This window comes from Oxyura jamaicensis, chromosome 10 (assembly GCF_011077185.1).
Source record: "Oxyura jamaicensis isolate SHBP4307 breed ruddy duck chromosome 10, BPBGC_Ojam_1.0, whole genome shotgun sequence".
NCBI lineage: Eukaryota > Metazoa > Chordata > Aves > Anseriformes > Anatidae > Oxyura > Oxyura jamaicensis.
Genome location: NC_048902.1, coordinates 8694455 through 8718801, shown reverse-complemented (window position 1 = coordinate 8718801; position 24347 = coordinate 8694455). Strand labels below are relative to the sequence as shown.

The window sequence follows — 24347 nt, the reverse complement described above, 5'->3', positions numbered from 1 at the left end:
TCTTGGAACTATAGTCCGTTCCATCTGGCTACCCTTTGGAAGGACAATGATCTTTTAGCTTAAGCCACACTGTAATGTGGAATGTGTAATTAACTGTTCTACACAGTATCACAAAAGGTCAGAATCAGAAAGGATTAAGAGCCCCATCTTCACATTTGCAGATGGCACAACCCTGATCTGTTTGCATTTCTAAACACCATTCAAGATGTGCAGTGGATCTCAACAAAGAATCCAGGTATGTACACAGGTCAAATATAAATAGGCATATTTCTAACGGCTGCTTAGTGCTGTGCACTGCAGGGGGGGAGGAGCAAATGTTGTGGGAAATGCAGGGAAGCATAGCAATTTTGAAAGACTGATTATTCTTTGTTGATTTGTTTTTCTACTCAGTTCCTTATTACAGTTTTCTAAGCTGCTGAACAGAACTGTTCATGAGCTCAGTAATAATCTCTGCATAAGCCATATGATCCTTAGAGCCTCAGCAAATGCTAAATCTAGCTCGAGCCACACATTAGTGGTTCTGAGATGTAAACCTTCCTAACCAGAAGAGTTTGACTGCAGGTGCTTCCCACTTGGTATCTGCAGAGCATTTTCAGTTTGTAAGAGATCAGTCCTCCTGTAACCTCTGAAGCAAGTAAGATTTGTCTATGACCAGCAGGTCAGATTCTACAATTAATGCAGAATTCTTCAAATTCACTTCCCTCAAGAAGCCCACTTTTTTCTAAATTAGTCACCCTATCACTAAAATGTAAATAATCCCTTCTTTCTTACAGCATTCTTTCAGTGTTCTTACCTTACAGAGATACACTGAGTAACGGGACAAAAGAGCTAATTATGTTGTTATATTAAGGTCTTGCAGAATTCTAAGGAGAATTTAAGAACCCTTTAAGAACCCCACTGCTCAATAGTTTCAACTCCATGTGACTTTCATTAAGTTAACCTACAGGTTTGAGGAAAAAACTGTTTGATCGTACAATACAGTACAATCAGCACAAGAATCAATGTCAAAACAAGTGCCAGAGGTACAGAGAAGATGCCAAGCAAAAGCAGGCTAAGAGCAAGCACTTACCAAGTCACTAGCGTTCAAGTCGGTTCACCACGTCTCGGACAGTGGCTATGAGGTTCTCATTCTCCTGTGGGTTAGCCATAATAATACCATGCAGCCTATTCATGTAGGAATCAATAGTTTCCATCGTAGGTGTTTCTCCGCTACCTACAGTTAACAGTAGAATGAGCCACAGAATATTTAGATGACTGTAGCAATACCAAAAAAAAAAATGACTGTTAAGGGCAGCACACAGCAAGAAGAAAACAGCAACAGGAACTTCTTTTGCCACACACCACCTCTTGTGAGGGATTCAATAATGTCCTAGCTCCACAAAGCGAGTAGCTCCAAGGAGAACAGGACTAATGAAACCTGGTTTCCTTTGATTTGTGTCTCAGAGTTGATTATAACAAACTGTTCCAGCTGGGCATTCAGAGTATCTAAGCAGATTCCCTGGCACCTGACAAGAGAGATGCAGCATCTCTCTCGATCAAGGAATTTGTAGGTCCTGTTCTTTCTATTTTGTAACATTTGCACAAATCTGTGAAAGAGCGAGGACTGAATGTCTCACTTTATTAGGAACAAAAAGAGTAAGAATAGTAAGAATAAAGTACCATGCTGAAATTAAGCACCAATAATAAACCTTCCCCTGCATGCATTAGGATTCCAGAATTTAATATAACAAAAGCTCAGAAATAGTCAATATTTAAAACAGCTTGTTGTAAATTCACAGAAACTTCTAAGTATAAGAAATTAAGTATAAGGTTTGACATAAAGTCCTAAGAAAAAGTCTTACCTGGCAGTGGGACTCCAGCAAAGCTGGTTGTGAGTGCCTGCCGCAAGGTCTCAAGATGCTGTTGCAGCACTGTATTGCGGCTACGCTCTTGTATCACATCCACCTCCAGTTTCTCCACTGCAGTACGCATACTCTCAACATGTTTCTGCAGAGCAGCATTCCTCTCCTCAAACTCCATGTTGGATTTACGCAGCTGTCGCAGCTCAGCTTCACGTGCTGTGAATATCAACCCATTCCCATGTAGTCAAGAAAGCTAAAAAAACAGTATCTGCAATTGGTAGGTAATGAAGTAGAATGTTCTGGAATACTCAACTGATGATTAAAGACAGCACAGTTTTAGGTTTAGGACAAAAAACAACATATCACGAAGTGCTAATAATGCCTACAGAAGTACTTAAATAGCACCCAATTTGTCTGTCTCTAGAAATTAAAAGTCATTCAAAGCATCTGAGTGCAAGTGAATAGGGGAACTGATTAGAAAGGAAGACTACAGGAATAATTTCAAATCCATTCAGTATAATATATCTTAGCAACAATACTAAGAGGCCTATGGACAGGATAGCAATTACAAAAACACACTGCTATTGATCGTCATGAAGAGTACGTGGATTTGAAGACTGTTCAGTCAAGAAAGTCCCCAGGAAGCCTGGCAAAAATTCCTGCACCTATCATGACATGCAACTACCAAACTGAAATAGAATAGCAGAAAACATCAGTGGAATATTCCACGTAACTAGGAGAACAAATCAAAATACTACTAACTAGCCTGAATCATCATCATGCTGTGTCTCAGGTGTCTTAATCATACAGAACAGCAGCTACAGTTTGGAATAACACATGGAGCTCAAACATCAGCACCATTCTTCAAAAAGGACAGTTTTGGAAGACAAAGCCATGTTGTACCCACTGCGTTTATACAGAGGTTAAGTAATATCATAAACATTAACCAATTACATCCTTGAGCTGAGGTAAGCGTGCAAGGACTCTTCAGCTGGACAGCACCTAGCAAAAACTTGGAAAAAGTAAAAGAATGGCCCCTGCAAACGTTTAACTTACCTTTACTATGATTCAGAAACTCTTCTGTGAATATTGGAATATCAAAAACAGATCTCTCTTTTGTGTCTGCTTCTTTCTACAAGGAAGAGAACAATACATTTCTAAATACTGTTAGTTTTCAGGATTTTGTGAAACATTTTTCATCAAGAAAAAGAGAAGGGAGACCAAATACAGAGGCAGATAAAGAACCAGGTAGATGGAAAACACTTCCAGCTCCTATCAAGAAATGTCAAAGGTTAGATCAACTTGTTAACACACAGGCTTAATAAAGCACAAATATCATGGTCAAGAAATATCATATAATAGACTAAAACATACTTTTTTGCTCTAATGACATTACACATCACGGAATTGTTCAATTTTAAAACTAGGAATTTGTTTTCCTCTTTTTCCCATCAAACCAACAGTCATTCTAAAATTAATGAATTAACATCCACTAAGAAATATTGAAAGTTTTAAAACTTAGTAAAAACACTTATAAGACATCTATTTTAGATTATTCATCATTACTATTGCTACTCGTGCAATGATACACTGACTTGGCTCAGCACTGGCTCCTGGAGAACAGAAGGAGAAAGAGAGGGTAGCACAAAGAAGAAAGGGTATTCTATCTACAGTCCTGCATGATACAGGCTCTTCAGGAAAAAAAAAATAAAGTAATTAAACTGTTCGGCTTCTGAAAGGCAATCAAGACATTCTACTGAACAGAAGAGTGAGAAAGAAAACCATCAGCACTCTTCCATTACAGAATATATTATATAGCACATAAAAGATCCTCTTGAGAGCTCTGGAGTGCTTAAGCCACTCTGAGGTTCACTCAATTAAAATAAAAGTTTTGATTACCTCATATTAAAATAGCACAATCTGTTCATGCAGCATATCATTTTGTCACCCCTCAAATTAAAGAGAGAATCAAAACTGTTTCTGTTTTTTGCCTGAAATATGAGCATCAACCGGTAATGCCATTCTCATCTGAGCATTAGAACTGAGGTTGATCTTCAAAGGTTCCAGAACAAATCAGATGAAGTATTTAGAGACATCGTTAAGTATGGCAAAGAAAAAGCTGAGATTTGAGATTTGGGGGATGTTAAACTCGTCCTTCCTTCTGTGGTCATACACAGTCAATGCAAGGTACAGATATCCTAAATACACTACCATGCAATAAATGTTCTTAATGTTTTTTTTTTGTGTCGTAAGACTATGACAGCCATTTGACTATCTTCAAAGTCTGTAGGTACAACCAGGCAACACCTAATTGCCCTGAAGTGTGCCTATAAGCCTTTGAAATCTTACCAGTAAGATGTTGTCTGACTGCATGAAGTTAGGCCTACATACACTGAACCAAACAGCTTGAGAAAAGAAGCAATAGTGTTAACAGTGGAGAACAGTGACAATGGTTCAGTCACTGCTGATCACAATATTTCTATTACTTTTTGCTATACGTAATATTTATCAGTCTAGGGTTTGGAGGAAGACAATGTTCTGTATCATGCCAACAGATGAGCTCACTGAGACAGCCTCTCCATTTTTTTTTTATAACTATATCTGCCTATTAAGTTTCCTCTTGCCTTTCCAAGCCTCACCTTTTTGTTGCTTTTATTGTAATTAATATTACTTATTTGAATTGTTCACTGCAATTCTTTCTGGAGGTCATCACTGTATATGGTATTTCTGAGTTCAACAGTGATTCACAGAAACCAGATCATGAACACCTGAGTGGAGCAAGGGAAGGAGGAAAGGTTTCCTTGACTTTTATTTCTTGAGAGAATAAAAAAAATTATTTCATCACATTGGATCTATTAATCAGAAACACAACAATAATAGTCAATGCAGATAAGCAAGCAGTAAGACAAGATGCTTTAGTCTTGCTTCCAGTAATGACTTGCATACATACTTCTAAAAGCAATCTAAACTTTTTCCTTGTTCCTTGCCTGTGGAGGACTGTAATAGTTACCTTGCAGAAAAGATGGGAAAGCACATCAGGTGATAAGCATGTGGAATTGTATCAAAGGTGAAAAAAAACTAAGCAGTCAAAGAAGCAGGCTTTCATAAGAGGAGACCTGCCTTATGCACTCCTAGCTCAACTATCTAATAACTACCTGATAAAGCTTAAGAGCTCCACAGGGTATTTAGGGTCTCCTTTTTAACTTCATTTATCAAGTGTAAAATTTCAAGCCACGATAGCTTGAATTTAGGAAGATGATAGGTAAGACTCCATGATTTTGTCGTCTGTCACCTGCATAATTTAAAGGTCACATAGCAGAACATGAACCTAGAGCTTGAAGCTTTCAGCAATCTGTCTTTGTACAATTCAAGATGAACTTTGATTCAAGCACTATACAATCAGAAAACCTGGGGACCCTGCACTACTAGATATTAAGCTTACTGCAAGTGCTGCCTTGACGGGTTAATAAAAGGCACAGGAAAAACATGCTACCAAGGCATTTTCCTGGAAGTGACACTTATTTTTCTGGAATTAGACAAGACCTCTCAGCAATGTGCACCCATGTCACTATCTTAACAAACACATTAAAGAACAACTTGATGGCTTTCCGAAGGCAAAAAAAATCACAAAGGAACAGATCTTGCAGAACAGCCTGTTGCTTACAAGTGAAGATGTTGCGTATAAACAGAATTTTCATTGGCATCATTTGTAATTTATTGATAACCAAGGAACAACTTCTGAGACCCCAGGTAGTAGAACTAGAGAAAATTTAAGCACTTCAGGAGAAAAACAAGTCAGGCAGGATGCACAAGGTTTGTGACAGTTCTCATCAACTAAAGCATAGACACCTCTTCTCCAGACATTTGTTACTCTTCCAGTATTTACATATGCAAAGTGGAAAGCAAGTTTAAGCCAGAAATGCCCCAATGATTTGTCTACTTTATCTATTTTCTCCTCAAGGAAGCCACATCGTTCTCATTGTTGCAGAAAATCAGTACCTCAAAACAACCACCTATAGATGTTAACTTGGAAGCTTTATCTAGATCTCTTTATCTAGCTATTTGTAAGTTTTACCTCAGAGTTTAATATCAAACAAATTAAGAATGTAGGGATAATTAGAGCCTTCTCTGCTTTGAAAAATCCTGTAGTAAAAATTTTGAAAGTTTAGCCTGTAACACACAAGACACTAATGTATAGGATAAGGAGGCTTACCTCATGATCATGGACTGGCTGTCTTGCTCCATCTGAAAAAGAAAAAACAGGAAATCCCCAAGAATACACAAGATTTGCGAAAATAAGATCCAAAAAGTTAAAGCAGTTACAGAACAGTTATAGACAGAAAACTTGTGCACCTTTCCTAACAAGTCACATTGAACTTGTGTCTAATTTGGATGCTTTTAATGCATGTCCTCCAATACGATCTAGATACAGTTAAATCTACATAAATTTTATCACTTTAGATACAACTGATACCATAGAAAAAACACATTAGCCTTTTAGACAAAGGCTTTTTAAATGAGTATCTGGTTACATGTCTAGCTGGAAATCTTCTCTTCTAGCTAGGAAGACAATGTCTTGTTCAATACCTTGTCGGTGTGATTTGCCTTTTTGCCTGTCCTGTGCTTTCCTGCTAAAGACTTTGTAGGCTTCAGTCTTCTGATACTGCTCCAGTTCCCGCATGTAACGCTCCTTATCTCTATCTGCTTCATCAAGGTATCGCTGAAACAAAAAAGTCCAAGAGTTTCAGGGAGTTCCCTTCCCTTCCAGAGGAAGGGAAGAAAAACTCATCAGATAAAGTGCTGATCCATTTCACCTATGCAAAAAGGAGTGAAGAAACAATGAGAATGCGTGTGAGATGCAAAGAGCTAAAATTTCTGGATAAAATTACTGTACTCTGGTGGTTTTGGTGCTGGTTTTTTTTTTTTTTGCTTTTGTTTTTTAAATACAGATCATTATTCTATTAACTTTTTTGTTAGACCTAGAGACAATTTTCTATTAGGATTCTCAATTCAACTGAATTACAGACCTCAGTATTATAGACCAAATGCTTAAGAATCGCCTTTCTGTGGCCAGGACTAAATGCTGCCAAACAAGCATGTCTTATTAACAGATCATGATTTAAGGTTCAGTTGTGTAACACTGAGGTTCCAGTACACTCTTGTTTTCCCCCCCCCCCCCCCCCCCCGACAAAAAAGCACTACCTTTCTACAACTTCACACTTCCACCCTCATCTGAGTGGAGAACAAAACATTATGGCTGTCAGCAAAGTACAGCTTAAAGGCCAAAAGAACTCAGAACGATCTATCAATTTAAGCTACCTGCATTCATGTTAAAAGATTATTTCCTTTCTAACCCGCAGATATTAAACATCTGCGCAACAGAAGGAGCTTAACTGAAGAATTATTTAAGGTAACTTAATGAACAGAATACCATTTCAGTAGTGGTCACAATGCTTATTACTGTGATCTTTCCAAGAAAAAGCTGTTCCCCAGTTCCACCTTCCCTGCCCATAGGAGTTTAAAATTCAATGGAATTATTCAATCAGAGTCAAACTCAGTCATCTAGTATGACTTGTACTTTCATGAAATCATCATGGCAATATAGCTAGTGATTACATATCCCATGTATTTGGAGTATCATCTTGACCCTGCTGAGGTCACTGTTGATGTCCTGGATAGGGGTGTAAATTTGCTGATGTTGGGCTACCATTGCTTTCAGACACTGCATCATTCTCCCATATGACATTAATTCCTCTCTTCCATCTCCAGCAATGTGCTCCTGAAAGAGCACGGTAACTGAGTTAACAAGTTTTCCCTCTCACTTAGCTTTTGAATGGCTTGTTTTGGGTCAGTAAGTTCTGCTGTAATACCTGTAAATAGATATCATAGGTTTTCTAGGGCAGATCTGCACACCGCATTACTTACTTCCTCAGAGAAGATGACAAAAAAAAGAGAACTGAGTATAAGGGTGCTTGCTTTACAACTATAATGTAACAGGTGGGGTGTTTTTTTTTTTTTTTTTTTTTTTTAAAAGAGTCTCACTATTTGGTTAGTTCAGTTCTATCAGCTTATCCTTACGTTAGACAAACACAAAGGCAAGTAGCAAGACTACAGGGACGGAACACAAAAAAGTGAGACCTCTTCAATTTTCACATATCAGGCAGCTAGCATGCTAACCGCTGGCAACCAGCCACAGGAGAAGAATGTCACGCAGGCTTTTCCTGGGGATTATGGAACACTAACCTGTACAGCAGTGGTATACTATGAACTCTACTGCTCGCTTTAGGAGAATGACTTCATAGTTATTAGCTAACCAGTAAGGTAAGCTAATACCTTACTTCAACAGGAATTTGGGGTTGATCAGTATCTCCAAATGGAAACAATGTGTAGATGGTAAAATACTCATTAGCAGAAATAGGGTGCACTCTAGCATCAGTTATATGACCAGACCCAACATTAGGTTGGTCTTTGTTCACATATCAAATGGTGCAGAAGACCACCATATTTTGACTGAAAGGTGGAAAAAAAGCTTTTTCCTGAGGTAATGCAAATAGAAGCTAGAACATGCAACTCCCACCATTATTTTTTCTGAGACTACCAGCACTTTAAAACACAGCTAAAATGAATAAACTTTTAGACCATCTCTTTTCAGTAACCTGTCCTTTCAGGTCTCTTTGGCTGACTCTAAGACATCAGATGTTCATCTACATTGACATGTTTAAGATTAGCAGAACTGCGAGACCCTTCTAGCAGCTCTGAAGATCCTGCCAAATTCTTCTCAGCCACAGTGAATAAATGCCTGCCCCAGCTTTTTGATGGCTTTGGCCTTGGAAGCTGGTAGGCCTCAGCTGTACCTGAGTTAGCTACAACAGAAGTTATTTGGGATGGACTGCATAAGCCATGGAATGTCTCAGAGCACTCACCACTGTACTGACAATATTATTCTACTGTCTCAAGGACACAGTTCTCCTCGAATCACCGAACCTGCATGAGACACTATGGCCCTACCAGGGTTAATTATTTGAACTCTGGAGGGCACGTGCCACTTATTTTGATGCATATTCCTAAACACAACTTTAATCAAAAGCCAATGAGTTCCTCACTAAACAGCAATATTCCCATTTAACAATAAGCATATTCCAGCAAGGAAAAGGGAGTTTAATGGTACCCGTTTCTCCTCAGGAGGCAGTTTACTCCATTCATTGCCCAGCATCCTGGTGATCTCTGGGAAAGGGACTTCAGGCCTCTTCGCTCGAAGCTGCTCCCTACGCTCATTCATGAATCTCACATACCCTGTGAGGGGGGATTTGGGGGCATTGCTGTCCCTAAGAGGTTTCTTCCTCTTTCTCCCTTTGGCCCAGCCTCCTCGTTTAGTTCTTTGCTGCTGCAAAATGAAAATGGAAGAAAATTCAGATTGAAGGTAAAAACTTACCACCACCGGAAGGAATAAATATTCATTTCTCAAACATTTTCAGCAGGACTATATTGCTGTAATACATCCTTGCCATGGATGTTCTCAGTAAGCCTCAAACCTTACCTTAGAGCAATTCTGACTTCCTTGTAAGCAAAGCCTGACAAGAAGTCTCATTGTAAAAAGTTGTTTCCAGTATCACTCCCGGTCCAGTGGGGCAATACAGTAAACATCTGCATCAGCTTCTGGCTGTAAAGCCACGAGGAGCGATAGCTCACACAACTACCACCCTAACTACAACAAGTGCAAGTAATTTTTTAATTCTAGCTCACAACTCCCTCCCCCCGCTTTCCCAATGCATTTGCTTCAATATCATACTTGGAGAGTTTGCGAATGAGCTAGCAATTTTTAGCTACCTAGCTATTTTGCACCTTCCAAATCCTTTACCTTTGTGCACTGCATGACCAAAACATGGGTGACAGAATAGCAAATATGCTTTTGTATTCTAGCTTATTCTATAGGCTTTCTTTTCCACAAATCATCTCCAATAAAGAGATGAACAAACTTCAGAGGGAACTTTGTAAGATTTGCTTGTGGCACAGAGCTCCAAAGAATCAGATAACTATCACTCATCCTCCTGGTTTCATATTACTACAGTGATCTCTGGACAACACACTTTTCTTATAGTGTGTACACACAACTATTCTGGTATTTCTAATCTCTCCCCAAATCAATATGTTCCTGAAATCATGTTAGTTTTAGTTTGCTTTCCAGAATTTTACTGCTTCCTTAAAAAGGGCCTCAGAGCTGAAGACAAACTACAAGGAGGAAAATCAAATGCATCTATCAAAATACTTAAACCACTTCAATGTTAAGCTTCAGTTCCTTCATGATTTAGTCGCCAAAAATCAGTGTGGGATAGTACACAAGCTGCAGCCTAAAGAGTAAGCATAACACTTTCAAAGACACCATTTACTCCCAGAACAGTGCAGTGGTCTTGCTTTCCCACCTCACAAGAGAGAAAGTAAGTTGTGGCCATAGAACATTCAGTCCTCAAAAAAAGTACAGGCAGTGCCAGTCTGGGGAGCCTAATAGCTAAGCTAGAGACAAGAGATCTTCTCTGCACAGCATGACTGCTAGCTTGCCATGGCAAACAGTTGTGCAACACTGGAAAAATAACTAGGGAGAATCAAAAGATGAAAAATGGCATATGGATGAAAAGTTGTGATCCTATCAAAAACAATCTGGGTAGTTAAGAAACTCTAATGACCAAACTCCATGCTTTTGCTTCATTGACAAACCACCATTACTTTAGCTCACCTCCTCCTCAGGCTTCTGCTCCGTGTTTTCAGCAGTATTAGAAGATTCATTTTGCAGCTGCTGAACCTGTGACAAATCCTCCACCAAATCTGGGTTATTCACAGACTGTGAAGCTCCACCAGTGAATGAACTCTCAGAATGAGCTACTCTGAAAAAGCACATGATAGCAGAAGAAAAAATTAATCATCATATTGCTAAATCACTTCCTCCCTAAACTTCTAAAACATGAAAAAATATTGCAAATATATTCAGTTCTGACACTATCAAGAAAAAAAAAAAGATTTTGAAAAATTCACTTCAGAAGAACTGGCTGTTCCATCCAAGCAACTGCTATAGCTACCATAGTTACTATGAAAGCCAGCTCGATTTTTACTGTTCCTTAGTCTCATTTTTAGTGAAGATTTTGATTATACAAACTGTCAATCAAATCTGTTTGAATCAGAAATCAGAAAGCATGAATCTGCTCCTTATAAAAAAAGTAAAATATCTTTGAAATAAAACATTTCAACTTCAACAATATATACACCCTTCTCATTGCATTTAGTGCATTCTCCCCACAAACACGCTTCAGAGATTAAATCTCATTCAATATAATCTCCTGTTGATAGATGTAGATATTTAAAGCACAAACATGCCTAGATCCCAAGAGGTTCCTGAATGGCCACTGCAAGAACTGTAACATGTGACCATACTCTAAGAAAGGACAAGCTGCCTGGAGGCCACAAAAACAAAAACGATGACAAATAAGAAGTAGGTTATGAAGGCAGGTACATAAATTCTGGGGGCATCAACCCCAGAGTTATTCTTGCCACTGTGCTCAGTGGGCAAATTCATGTAAGGCCCTGGGACTCCTCTCAGATTCTAATTTTTTATTAAGCCAGGCTGGAGGTTACTTGCCTTGTTACATTCCTGAAAATTACTGTAACAGCAGCATATGCCTCAGGTCTACTTTGTCCATTTATTCAGCTCTACAGCTCACGTACATGCCAACATTAAATATTAAAAAAAAAAGTGTTCCTGCAATAAAATGTAGAATACAGCTCTTGAAAATTGAGAAATTTAAAACAAATTATTAGCTGAATGCCTACAGGAAAATTTACCTTTAACTAGAGAACACTATTTTCATTACTATTATCAGCAATCAGGGCATAATTACCAGTAAAGAAACAGGGGCTGGAGAGATCCATGCCTGGCTTTCAGGTATCAGATTGATTTTTTTTCCCCTTCTTGCCTCTCAAGTTGTTATTAATAAGAACTAATACACACTTCTGTAATAACATTCAGTAGGTGTCGAAGAGAAAATGGAACAATAAAGTTCCTCAGAATCACTATTAGGTTTTGAAGAACATTTCAGCTTTCCTGCCACTCCTTAGCAGGGACGCTTTTCCAACCACGTGCATAAGGAACTTCAATGGATGTGTAGCCAGTTGCTATAAAACATGAAAGCTCATTCAACACACTAATAATAGCTCTTGAACACAAACCTAGTTTGAACATGTAACTTCATTTGGCACCAGCAGGTCTGAAGTCCCAAATAAATAAAACCAAATTTGAAGCAAGTGTCCATATCTATTGTTACAGGGCTTTACCTGTCTGCAAAGTCTGAATTTCATTGCCTGGTGCTTTACAAAACAGAAGCTTCACATACCAACACAGAACAAGAATCCCACGTATTCCTACAGGAATACTACTTTTGTCATTGTGATTTTGAGAGAGGCTGTTGTTTCAGTCTGTAAAAGCAGAGTTAGTCTGACAAAAAGCAAAGACATCACTTTCTCAGCGAGTGCCAGAGAACAGTGATAAATAGCTGATGAATATCATTACGAGAAATCACAGCCCTTCCCCACTCTCCACCAGGCCTCATAAATCTCTAAAAAATAAAATCCTAGGGAAGCAAACTTTGCAAGATAAAAGGGATGTTAAAGAAAATGTTGTGATTGTTTCCATCAGTTCAGAAGAGTTCTGGTTTCTACTACACTTGGAGACATGTGATGGTCTAATCAAGGCCAAAGGAGTGTTGCAGGATTTATCTTTGTTGGGTTTTGTTTAAATCACTTGGGATACCCTCTTCCCACTGAAGCAGCTTCCCTGGCAAATCTGGAGACAGCTGAATGTTAAAAGGAGTTGCTTACCCAGTCACAGTAATATCACTACCTTCCTTAGATCCATCTTCATCTGCAAAAAGTGGAGGAAGGGTGGAGCCAGCCACCAAGTTCTCCATACCTCTGGTTAAAAAAAAAAAAAAAGGTAAGTTCTCATTGTTTCCCTTCAGCAGCACTTCTGTTTAAATGTCACAATGTACCACAGACTTTTTTTACCCTCCAGAAAAATTGACCAGTCATAACTAGTTGACCTCAAGGCAGATCCTACCAACAGCCATACTTAAGGACAGAAGAAAGATTGTAAATGATGCTTCATTCAGAACATGCCTGCTATTGAGCCCTGTGCCAATGTCACACCGTCACCAGAAACACACTCTGGCACTGTATTACCCCTTAAGGTAAATTTTCATTCATCATACTCAGCACGCAAGTACATAGATCCCACTCTTCTGATCCACCTTCTAGTTGAACCTAAGGCAGTGTATCCTCACTACACAAGTATTCTTCTCCTATAGTTGGTCACAATTGGCCAAAGGACTCAGAAGGCTTTTCTCAGGAACGAAGAGCATAATCACACATCGGCCCTTCCTCCAAAGGGCCAAGGACAGCTCAGCTTTGTGTAACGCTAAGCAGCACCAGTTCTGGGGTTACAGCACCGTGGGCATGGCTTCACTGTGTGGGTGCCCGGATCCGAGCAAAGCCTACTCTGCAGTCCTATGACCCGCAAGAGGTGTGGTACCCAGGTGCTCAGTTGTCTGCTGGGGGAATTCTAGGATCAAGACACACCTTTTAAGCTCACCTCATCCCAGATGAGGGTTTGGAAATAAAGATAACTTAAAATGTGAAGATACACAGAGTTTGTTATCAGGGAAGTGGAGTGTAATACTGGCCCTGAGTACCAACAAAACAACCAGTCTCAAGCAAAATCAGACCATTTAAATTGCTGAGAAAACAATTCCCTTCATCAATAATAAATCTCCATTATTTTTTTCCTGAGACTGTGAGCTGTACTCTATTCATTTCCTGCCTCAGTGAAAACAGGCTGCTGCCTTTAGCAGCAGCTCTACACCTTCATAAGCTACTAAGGATATTAGCTGATAGACAAACCTCGGGTAAACCTCCAATTTGCTCAGTTAAGCAAATGCTCAGTTAATGCTCGCAGTAGGAGACCAATCGAAGGTCTCTGTAAAACAGGCATTGCATCTAATTTCCACCAGAAAGCACATTTCAGTTTCCAAGCAAGACTACCCATCCTGTACATGAAGGAGCAAAGTGCAAGAAAGCACTTAAGATAATAAAGCTCATGATGGGCAGCGGCTTTGCAGGTTCAGATTGGACACTAGAAAAAAATGCCCATGAGAGCAACCCAGCACCTGAGCAGGTTACCTGAGGGGTGGTAGCAGAGTAGCATGTCCCTGCAGAGTTTACATGCTGTTACACAAAGCTGCAGCTGACTTGAACTAGTGTTGGAAATAGTCCTGCCTGAGTGGGAGGCTGAACTAGGATGACCTCCAGATGTCCCTAAACGACACATCTGCAGTTTTCTGAACTGGAATTCCACTTTCCACTTCCTTGCAAACACTAGCATCTCTGACATAAAAAGCAGGAAAACTGACTGAAAGCTCTCAAATACAAAGCTTTTGGGAAAGGGGGCTTAGGTACACTGGTTGAGGACACAGGATTTTCGTTATTAAAGAAGGATAAGCAAACAAAACCTCACATGTAGAAAAGAATCTCACTGAGGGTTGGGGCTTTAGGTATTAGAAGAAAAACGGTAATTCAAATGATTTGAAGAATGAACTCTTCTGATGCCTCAAAAGCAGTCTAGGCACAGCTACTAAAAACACAATGTAAACCACTTCATGCAGTTATCAAGAGAGCAATCAATTTTTGCTTCATGTTACACAATCTCTTCTAGTTTTGGCAGCCAAAAGTTCTAAATTAATCTTTTACAAAAAAAAAAAAAAAGGAAGCTTAAGCAATAAGACTAAAGCCTCGATAATGTGTTTTAAAAAAGGTTTATGAAAAGCTCTATGGATGTCTGAAAAAAAGCTTTCTTTGTTGTTCAGGCACCTCCAGCAGCCCTCTCAGCAGCCAAGGACTCTTCTCAACCTCACTAAATCAATCCGGTAGCACTCAGTGCTCCCACATTGCCTGGAAGAGCAGAGACGCTCTGATTCCGAGCACACCATTCCTTACCACGTGCTCCTGTCCCTGATGCCCACTGCGACCTTCCCACCAGGTCCCCACATCTGGGCACTTCTGGACCTAGTCAGCAGCAATCTCAGCTTGCTTTCTAACTGCGGGGAGGCACCCGGACATCAACCTTAACAACATATAAACAGAACACAAACACAGGAAGCTGGGAGAACACACGCTTCATTCTTTAATTTCTTTATTATTTAACCCATATGCTTTAGCTACGAATTCTTAAAGTTAATTCTGAGCCAAGTCCTAAAGAAATCTTAACAGCACTGAATTTATAATGGCTTCTGATCTGTTCCAGCAAGCAAGAAAACAAGACAGCTCCCCAAAAGCTGACTGAGAACTGATGGCAGCCTACACAAGTCTCTCAGTCATTTCTTGCACTTGCAGTATACCAGGCCTTTGCTCCAAAGGCACTATCAGCTAGTTTCAATGCTACTGTAGAGCTAAATGTTCATTTCGGGGATGTACCAGAATGGGCAAAACAACAACCTGAGGAAAAGAACGGAATTCCTGCTTCTTGAACTTCAGCTTCTGCAGAATTCACAGGAGTTGAAAAGGACAGCTGCGAAGTCCAAACTAAGAGTTGTTCTGAATGCAGATGTAAAACTGTGAAACTAATATGAATTCCAAATCCCTATAAGCACTCAGATTCAGTGCAAGCAAGCACCATCTCCAAACAAAACCAATCAACTCAAAGCAGAGCAGCTCTGAGCTTACTGCTACACTACTACTTGTGATGGCTCGAGGAAGCAACCAGCTAAGTAGGACTACAAGAAGTCAGATTCATTTACAGCTGCCTTGGATAAAGTGCTTGCAGAACAGTGATTTATTATTCTGGGATAGATCAACCTGGAAAGTCTGCCACGTACTCAACTGTATTTCTTTACAACTTATGTAGGGTGGGACACCCAAACCAAGACTGCAATGCTCCATCTTACCACCACTTGGAGTTTCTACAGCAGTTGTGCTCCATTTTAAGCACAGTATTTTTCAGCCAGCAACAATGTTCCTGGAACACCAGCAGCAAGCACAAACCTCCAGCCCTACTATGGATAAGAGTCCGCAATACATTTTCCTGAGGTCCAAACACTCCAGGCTCTCCTTTGCACTGACTTTCCTCCAAATGCAGGCTCCAGAGGAACATAAGATTTAGGGGTTTTTCTCTTCTATTTCCTACACCCAGCATAACAGTGATCAGCTGCAGAACAATAACAATAACCTGACCTGGAGGCTGGAAGAGCTTTTTGGATGCTCGGTTTGGGGTGCATTACCAACCCATACTTTAAAAGTATAAAACTCAAAAGCAAAGAAATTGAGTACAAACTGAAGCTCCACATTGTTTGTGCAAAATCCCAGATTGGACACCAAGAAAAATCCCAGTTGGGCCCATTCCATGCTCCCAATGTTTACACATTGCTAAGATTTCCAAAGATCTGTCAGTCACTTATCCTAACATTAGACTCCTATGAGCCTAAAAAAGGTTCTACCTTATCCTGATCCACCAAAACCAGCTTGGTGTTACCTTCTTCTACCCCTTCCTTATCTCTCAGGAGAAACAAAGGCATTGTGGTCCAGAAACACTACAACAGCACTCTAATTTCCAATTTAAGTTTCCTGCCTGGATGGACACTTCACTTCATACTCAATACTACGGTGTACAAACACGGTTTGACAAGCATTACTAGAGAAATGAAAACAGAACTTGCACAGCATAAAGACTGAAGTGCTACTATACACAGCAGGGCATCAAATAGATGAAAAAAAAACAGAAGTTTTCTTGATCTCTTTTCATGCTAACTTTTGTAGGCCATGCCATGTAATAGCAACGTGCTTCTAATAGAAAAGATGAAGCGGCTGTCAGTTATATTTTGAGTAGACAAAGCGACCATACAACCTAATCTCTAGCAACATCCATGAAACAGGAAGGAAAAATTAAAAGGTAAGAAGTCACCTGTTAGAACACATCTCTAACATGGGCTAGACAAAATGACTGACACGTCTACAACATCATTACTATGGCTGCAGTGTTAACAGCGCTCTTACAGGGCAGCACACCTACACATGCAGCTTCTAGATTCTGCGTCACCCCAGACAAACTTTTTTTAAGCCTTCTGTATACATGTACAACAAAGGGTAACATTTGTCACAGTGAACTTTCCCTTCAGAGAATCAGGCTATTCCACTCAAGCAGCAGACCATCTTGATGTAGCACACTTGCATTTTTATTTTTCAAAGGAGATTGGAGTCAAAGCTGAACATGTTCACAGCCAGACTGTTACAACTACGTGAATTACAAACAGCCCTTCTTCTTGAACACTGGGCGTTGCTGGCTCTTGGCACAGCCCAAATGAAGAAACAGTCTGTTCCAGACCCAAAACAAAGCAATTACTGTACACTCTCCAAAATACGTTCATTGCTTCAACAAAGTGTAACTTGCTTTGCTGGTGTCAAGCGATGCACAACATATGTGAAGTGAGGCTGGACTCTAGAGCGCCGGCACACATCTGGCTACGCGGTCACTGTCAGATGCAGACTGACTTCCTATTCAGCCCAAGGCCACATGGCAGGGTCCTGGGATTGCCCTGAACACTTGAAAAAAATGGTCAAAATAATCCTGAGCAATGCTGCCTTTACAACGACTACAGCATATAAGATCCTTAAGCAAAAGAATCAGGAATTACTAAATTAGTCACCCAATTAAAAGGTAAGGTTATAAATATACATTTATTACAGTTAAGCATATTTAAATACGAAGTCAGCATCAGAAGCCCAACACACAGCCTGTATAAAGCACTGCCCGAGTTCTGATTACCTCATTGATAGCTCTGTTTTAGAAACATGACTGCTGAGGAGGCTTTTCCTCCCATACTTCCTCTTCCTAACCTCTCATCTTTCTTTGCCAAAACAAGTAGCTCCAAAATTTACCCTTCTGAGGACAGCAGATAAATACCTTCTGCTACGTCACAGAGGAACTACAGTATTCCTTAGCTAAGCATCAGAATCCAAGCACTTCATAATGTAAATAACTTAAACCCAGAAGATTTATTGAGAGATAAATCCATAGGATCATCACTTTCTCTGTCTGTCCACATGTAGTCAGAATATGAGAAAGAAAACCGAAGCAAGTCCATCTTCAATTAAAACCACTATGATTTTGGATCTCTCAGAGAAAGTTCACATTCTCTCCCGACAAATTGGAGCATCAAATTGGAGCAGAAGCATATTATCCAACATCCTTAACTGCAAAAGACAGATTTGACTTTTTCCCCTATAGGCAACTCATTAGAAAAAGGTCTTTGACTTCAGGAAAATCACATGTCAAAACCAATGGGATGAAGGTTTCTCTGTCAGACCAGAAAGTATATACACAAGAGAACAGCCAATTGCTTTTATTTTTACTTCTTGCCAGTAAAAATAAAAACCACCGAAGACCAAAATAAAGACTTGCAGGAAAAGATTCCAGAGCTCCATTTCATTTCCACGCAGTTTAAGGAAAGGAAGGGAAGATGTAGAGCTTACTTTTATTCTTAGTTTACTCAGCTCTTTATGGCAAGCATTAACAAAGCTATTAATACTAAAACTTTAGCATCAGCTGCCAAACATCTGCAAAATTTTCTTTTTAAAAAGCACGGGTGTTCAGTTCTATATTCTACCTTTATTTACAAGTCGTATTATGATAGGGCATATTTAAGTCATCTCATATACACAGCGTTCAGTTTTCTGGAATTTATATTCACAGACAAGAGATGCATGCCCAACTCTACAGACAAAAGCAAATACAGATCCAGGCTGAATTCTCTCCCTTCAAACACACAAAAGAAATTCTGCATTAGCAATACACAAGCTTTTTAGATCACCTGAGGGAAAGCAACTCCATATGGAGAAGACTGTACAAGTAGTTGTTCTACACACCCCTACACAGCTAAACGAGTCACTGCAGACTAGTTTACCAGTGGAGAGGCTTTGCCATCCAGCCCTTCGATGCAGGCATTAAGTGTGTGAAGATCAGGGTAGCTCATGTTTCTGAATTAATTTTCTTAGTGACAGTGTTAGCTGCCATTTAAAGTAATGCCACTGTACATACACATCTGCAGAACTATTTTGTTACAGATCAAGAAAAATCCAAATCCCATCACAAAAAAATAAGTATTGGACTAAAACTTGAGATTTCTTTCATTTAATTCATCACTCTACCTAAGGCAAGTCCAGTTCTAGGGATGACTGAGGTTGGTCCGTAAAAACCTCTGAGTTCGCCCAGCTACTGGAGGCAGTCTACCTCTTCACCTGTTACTTGGAAATCTCTGGGATCTGAGAATCACTTTCCACTGGACATCAAGTTTTCCAATAGCTACCTTTGCATTAACAAGGCAAAACAGATAGCTCATTAACAAAATAACACAACAACGTAATGGGCACAAGCCATGCCTTGAGCACAGACATTTCTCTGAAACCACGGCGATTATAAAATCATCCAAGACTTGACCAGATTGTTAGCTTTCCCATTCAGCAAGTGGGAAATTCAGTTACTTTTCTTCAAAATTAAAGTTGAATTCCATTTATGTCAGTAAGACTCAATTATAATTCACTGTTTGGAGAATGCAAACATGAAAGCGCTGTGAGCAAAGCAGTTTATTAAAAAATGTAAGTGAACAGACTCCAAAGATTTTAATGGTGTTTGCTCAGCTCTAACCTTTACCAGCATCACACAAGTGAAGAAACAATATAATTTCATGCTGGAATATCATTATGATTTAAAATACCAAACTCTTATGAACTAGAAATAACTGAATGTCAGAGAATCCTGATTGTGACGGACCAGTGAAGTGCTAAGTTAGATACTCGAAAATAAAATAATTCAAGAGTGGAAACACCTGCCGAGATTGAAAAGTTGTTTTATAGCCATTTTACCATTTCTGCCCTCTCTCAGCCTTAGCACAAAAGTTGTCAGGAAAGTACAGCATATACTCCTAGCTCACTTAAATTCTGAGAGTGGAAACTAGCTGCTGCCACAGAGGAATACGGCTTGGAATTTCCCATGCACATACCCAACAGAACAAGTCATTACTGACCATTTTACACAATATGGGGTTGAATACTTTGGATGTGAGAATATACTGAATAAGGGATTGAGTATATACTTAAAAGAATGACTCACCACAGGCTTCGTGACCCAACACAAAGGCATCTACTCTGACCTCAAGAGCAACAACGACAGCATGGAACTGGATATTTTAAATGCACTGATATGGGTACAGGGACAAAGGTTAGAGGAAATAAAGTGTGGGAAGAGTAAGTGATTCTCACACAAAACAGACAACTGATTCTGCTTGTTTTCAGACAGGACTCATCTTTAGAGAAAAATGACATATCAGCTTCCTTTTGCTCTCATTTTTCTTATCCTTGTTGTTGCACTCCATTATTCCAACATACAAGGAATGAGTCTGAGCAAACAAAAACCTGTGATATTTAAAATAAATCAAATTTTAAATAGCCTTAGATGTGCAAAGCAGATATATTTTCACACTCTTATCTATTTCTTTCCCTTTAAAAGATTAACCAAATGGATACTAGCAAATCTTAGTAACAAGAATAGTGAATATCTGGGATAGACTGACTGGGGAGCCTGCAGTTTCTAACCTGTTTCTAAAGCTCTCCAGTAATGGATAAACACACATCAGAAATGGAAGTCTGGGTATAGACTGCATTAAACGCACCAAAATCTCTTCAGCGAAGGCTCTTCTAACAGAGCCTTCAATTTGGGGTAGTTTCCCACACATTCTATCATTGGCATCATAGGATTTGAATTGCACGGATCTCAGAAACAGACTAGGATGGAAAAAGGAATAAGGACAACAAGCACAGAACAGACACAAGATTCAAGCAGCTATCAAGAAAACGGTAGACGACACTTACAGAACCTTGTCTGGGTTCAGGAGAGTAGGATAGTTCAATTTGCAACACTTCATCGGATCCCCAAGCCATTTCCAGTAGCAGTCTGGACAAATTGCTCTGACAACAGTTGCTAACAGCTCCTACCTGCTGCCTCACTGATGCTGCAATCTTTTCTTTGTGCCCATGATTTTCTATCACATGCAAGAAGACAAAACAAGCCAGGGGAAAGTAGTGACTAAGAACAGGGCATCACCACCCAGAGCCTGAAGCCAAAGAGCAAACAAGAGCCTGGGACAAACGGAAGACCTGTAAGTTTAAACTGCTCTTTCAACTTTCCTCTTCCACTGCTGCTTCTCAGGTGCTAGAAACAAAGAACTGCAGGCAGGAAACACGCACAAGCTCTGAAAAAGTAGAATTGATCTACATACACAATAGATCTATTCCTAAAAGAGAACATAGATCTTTTCAAATAGGCTGAAGACTGAGCAGACAAGAGGGTGGAGCTCTCATGTATCACGGCCAAAGTCTCAAGCACTCACACTTGAAAAAATTTCTAATACATGTTTAGTTATAAATGTTCTGAAAGATATTTGGCATTCAACTTTGAGTATTTACTGTATTTAACAAGCAGCAAAGATTTATATTGCTTTTACATTTCCTTCCGATGATTTCATTTCTATATATGTTTAAGTAAATATGGTTCCTGAGTTACAACAAATACTAGCCCAAAATCCCTATATATGGCTGAAGAGGAATAGCTCATTTAGAAGTCATATAGGAAATCTGTAAGACCTAAGAACACAACCAAATTTCAAAAAGTCTTTAAGATGCTACTGACCTTAACCCTTTTATTGTTGACATCTCAAAAGCTGCTTAGTATATCACTTCATCTTGCTTATGCCACCTAACTGTTAGTCCTAACTCAGTTTCAAACAGAGGTAGCTCTGGAAGACACATTATGCAGTTCTTATTGCAAGGAGAAATGAGAACTGAAGCCTACTGAAAAGATCCTTGACAAAAGGTCAGTAACACTCCAGCTTATACAACATTAAAGAGTGGGAAAATTGAAAAATATTTGTATTTTCACAAGGGATATAACACATGATGTCACCTCAGTATAACCTAATAAACAGAGGTTCTTTGCCTTGATCAGAAAATGAGACAAGGCAAACTGGTGAAAAACAAGAGACTGGGCAATACTCTGTCTTTTTGGATTTGTGGAACCTAAATATTTTTCAACACAAGGGCAGGCACAGTACAACAACTTCACAACACTTATTTCTCTTGGTTACCTTTTGCAGCCTGGTAGAAGTACATACAGAAATTACCTCAAGATCCATCATCACATTTAATCCTAAACATTAGTTCAGAGGCTTTTCAGTTTGAGAGCTGTCTTTTTGGTCACCAGAACTCCCCTTTTCATTTAAAGAAGCTACTCTCAAAAAGCTTTGACAGCTGTATTTTGCTCCTCCCTACATCTCCCAAACAAAGAAGAAAAAAAGCATGACATTGCATTTTAAACTTTACTTTTTAAAAGCAGAAAACATTAAATTTCTATGAAAATTAACAATTACATTTGAGCTTAGACTTCCTGGGATTAAACAATTGTCACTGTAATGGAAATTTGGCTTCCCTGGTCCCTAGCAGATCCCCAGAGCAGCTAATTCCCACCCTGAAACTGCTTCCTGACCTCTAGAAAGGGTCGTCTATGTATAGCTGGAGAAAAAATATGCTTACAGCATTCCAGCTCTCCATGGTAAGCTTGCTAAGAAGAATCCTGCAGATTTAGTCCACAACTATACCAATCAAATTAGGAAAGGCTTTCCAAAATGTCTGCCTGTAAAAATTGGTGGTTTTTTTTTTGATAGCTGAAGTGTTTCATTTACAGCTAACAGTTAATTAGCAAGAAGCAGAAGCTTTCATCTACTATCCACTGCCATTTTCTTCTGCTCAAGTATCCAGGTTTCAATCACCATCGACTTGTTTGTGGTCCCATTTAAAATGCTTCTCAGTAACAGTTATTAACTTTACCTGATAATTGCATATTTTGTAAATAAACGTATACATCCTAATCATAGAAACAAATTCTAATGATTCCAACCAGTTTTGCCAAGTAAGATCGCCCCAGCAAAGCATTAACGTGCAAGGCATATGTCTACAATCACCAAATCACAAAATCCTAGGGGTTGGAAGTGACCTCTGACATCGAGTCCAACCCCCCTACTTCATCCTCATTCCTTTTTTTTTGTTTGGAAGGCTACAAACAGTTGGAGAAATAAGCTCTTTGATCTCTGATGTTCTCTGACAGAGACAGTGACGAATGTAAAACAGCATGTAAAAACAGTTGAAAAAATATCTTAGTGGCCAGAAGAATAAAGAGTATCAGGCAACATCTCCCCCAGTCCTGACAAAGCTTGAGGGACAGAAGAATAAAAAAATAATTCTTCTATTAACAGACTAGAGACAAAGCTTGCATGGAAAATTCTCATTTGATTCATCTATTAACAAGTAAAATCCACAGAGGGCACCTTAATAAGGATTCTAGGATCTTTTCACCAATTACTGAAGCTAGAGCTGGACTTCCAATATTACGCTGCCCCTCCAAAGACTGCCTCGTGCTCTGTATTAAGCTCAGATTTATTCTCAGCTCTGAGTACAAGTAGTACTTATCCTAATTTAAACCATTCCACCAAATTGTGAAAAAACAATGGCGAAATGCCATTTCATAAAGGAGTTACATGTTAGGCTCACTACACAGAATCCAACTTCCAGAGATTTCAAGTAGGTTTAAGTCTGGGGCAGCTTTAAGTATTTTTTTTCCTTCAAATGAAAAACTCAGGGCTGCTGTGCTTGCCACTGCACTAATTAGCCCACCTGTTCAATATGTTCTGTCCTTCAAGTGGAGGACACAGCATAATGAACTGCTCACAATTCTGCAACACTGCAGAGACAGACAATGAGGGACCATGAACAAGATACTGTAACATCATCAAGTTCTTCACCGCATATAAGCAAGAGATAAGTTTGCATTTCTAGCCTCACAAGAGGATTATCTGTATGACAATAGGAGCTTAAATCTGAAAAGAAGTGCCATCTCCACTATCCGAGGATTCGAAGACGCTTTCTGTGCCAAAGCCGGATATGTTGTCAGTGCATTCTAAGAAGCCAACAAGTTTCAAATCGATGCCATTTTGTTCAAAGACATCAAATTTCAGAAAGCAGAATGAATCAGGCTCTATTTGCGACTTCAAACTGACATTTAAAAAGTCATGGAACACAAACTAATATGATTCACAAGCTTTTTTCTGCCTTCCTTTTTCCTGTACTCAGAGCTGAAGAAACATGACTTCTGCTTCCACACTTTATGGAAGCGTTTAGTGTTAGTGGAGACGTACACAATCCTAATAGCGGCACACAACAAAGTATGCATTCCATGCAACTGATGAAGCAGAACGGGAATCTGGCGACATAAAATGGTGCTGTGAGCTGAACATCCAACTAACGCAGTTTTCAGATATAATTTTTTAACCTCTGCATATTTGGCTATAAATCAAATGTAAGGATAGGCTACAA

The 24347-nt window shown here is 39.4% G+C and overlaps 1 protein-coding gene across 3 annotated transcripts in view; it reads right to left on the bottom strand.

The window, feature by feature from the left end:
• The window catches only part of HMG20A (high mobility group 20A), a 35315-nt gene that overhangs the window by 5647 nt on the left and 5321 nt on the right, over window positions 1–24347 (bottom strand). For all 3 annotated transcript variants that reach the window (XM_035335912.1, XM_035335913.1, XM_035335911.1), the window contains exons 3-10: window positions 12705–12797; window positions 10573–10720; window positions 9010–9225; window positions 6429–6561; window positions 6055–6086; window positions 2898–2973; window positions 1842–2057; window positions 1070–1213 (exon numbers count right to left, since the gene is read on the bottom strand). In XM_035335912.1, the coding sequence (XP_035191803.1) occupies window positions 1077–1213; window positions 1842–2057; window positions 2898–2973; window positions 6055–6086; window positions 6429–6561; window positions 9010–9225; window positions 10573–10720; window positions 12705–12793 (1047 nt within the window). In that variant the 5' untranslated portion in view covers window positions 12794–12797 and the 3' untranslated portion in view covers window positions 1070–1076. The remainder of the gene's footprint in view (window positions 1–1069; window positions 1214–1841; window positions 2058–2897; window positions 2974–6054; window positions 6087–6428; window positions 6562–9009; window positions 9226–10572; window positions 10721–12704; window positions 12798–24347) is intronic.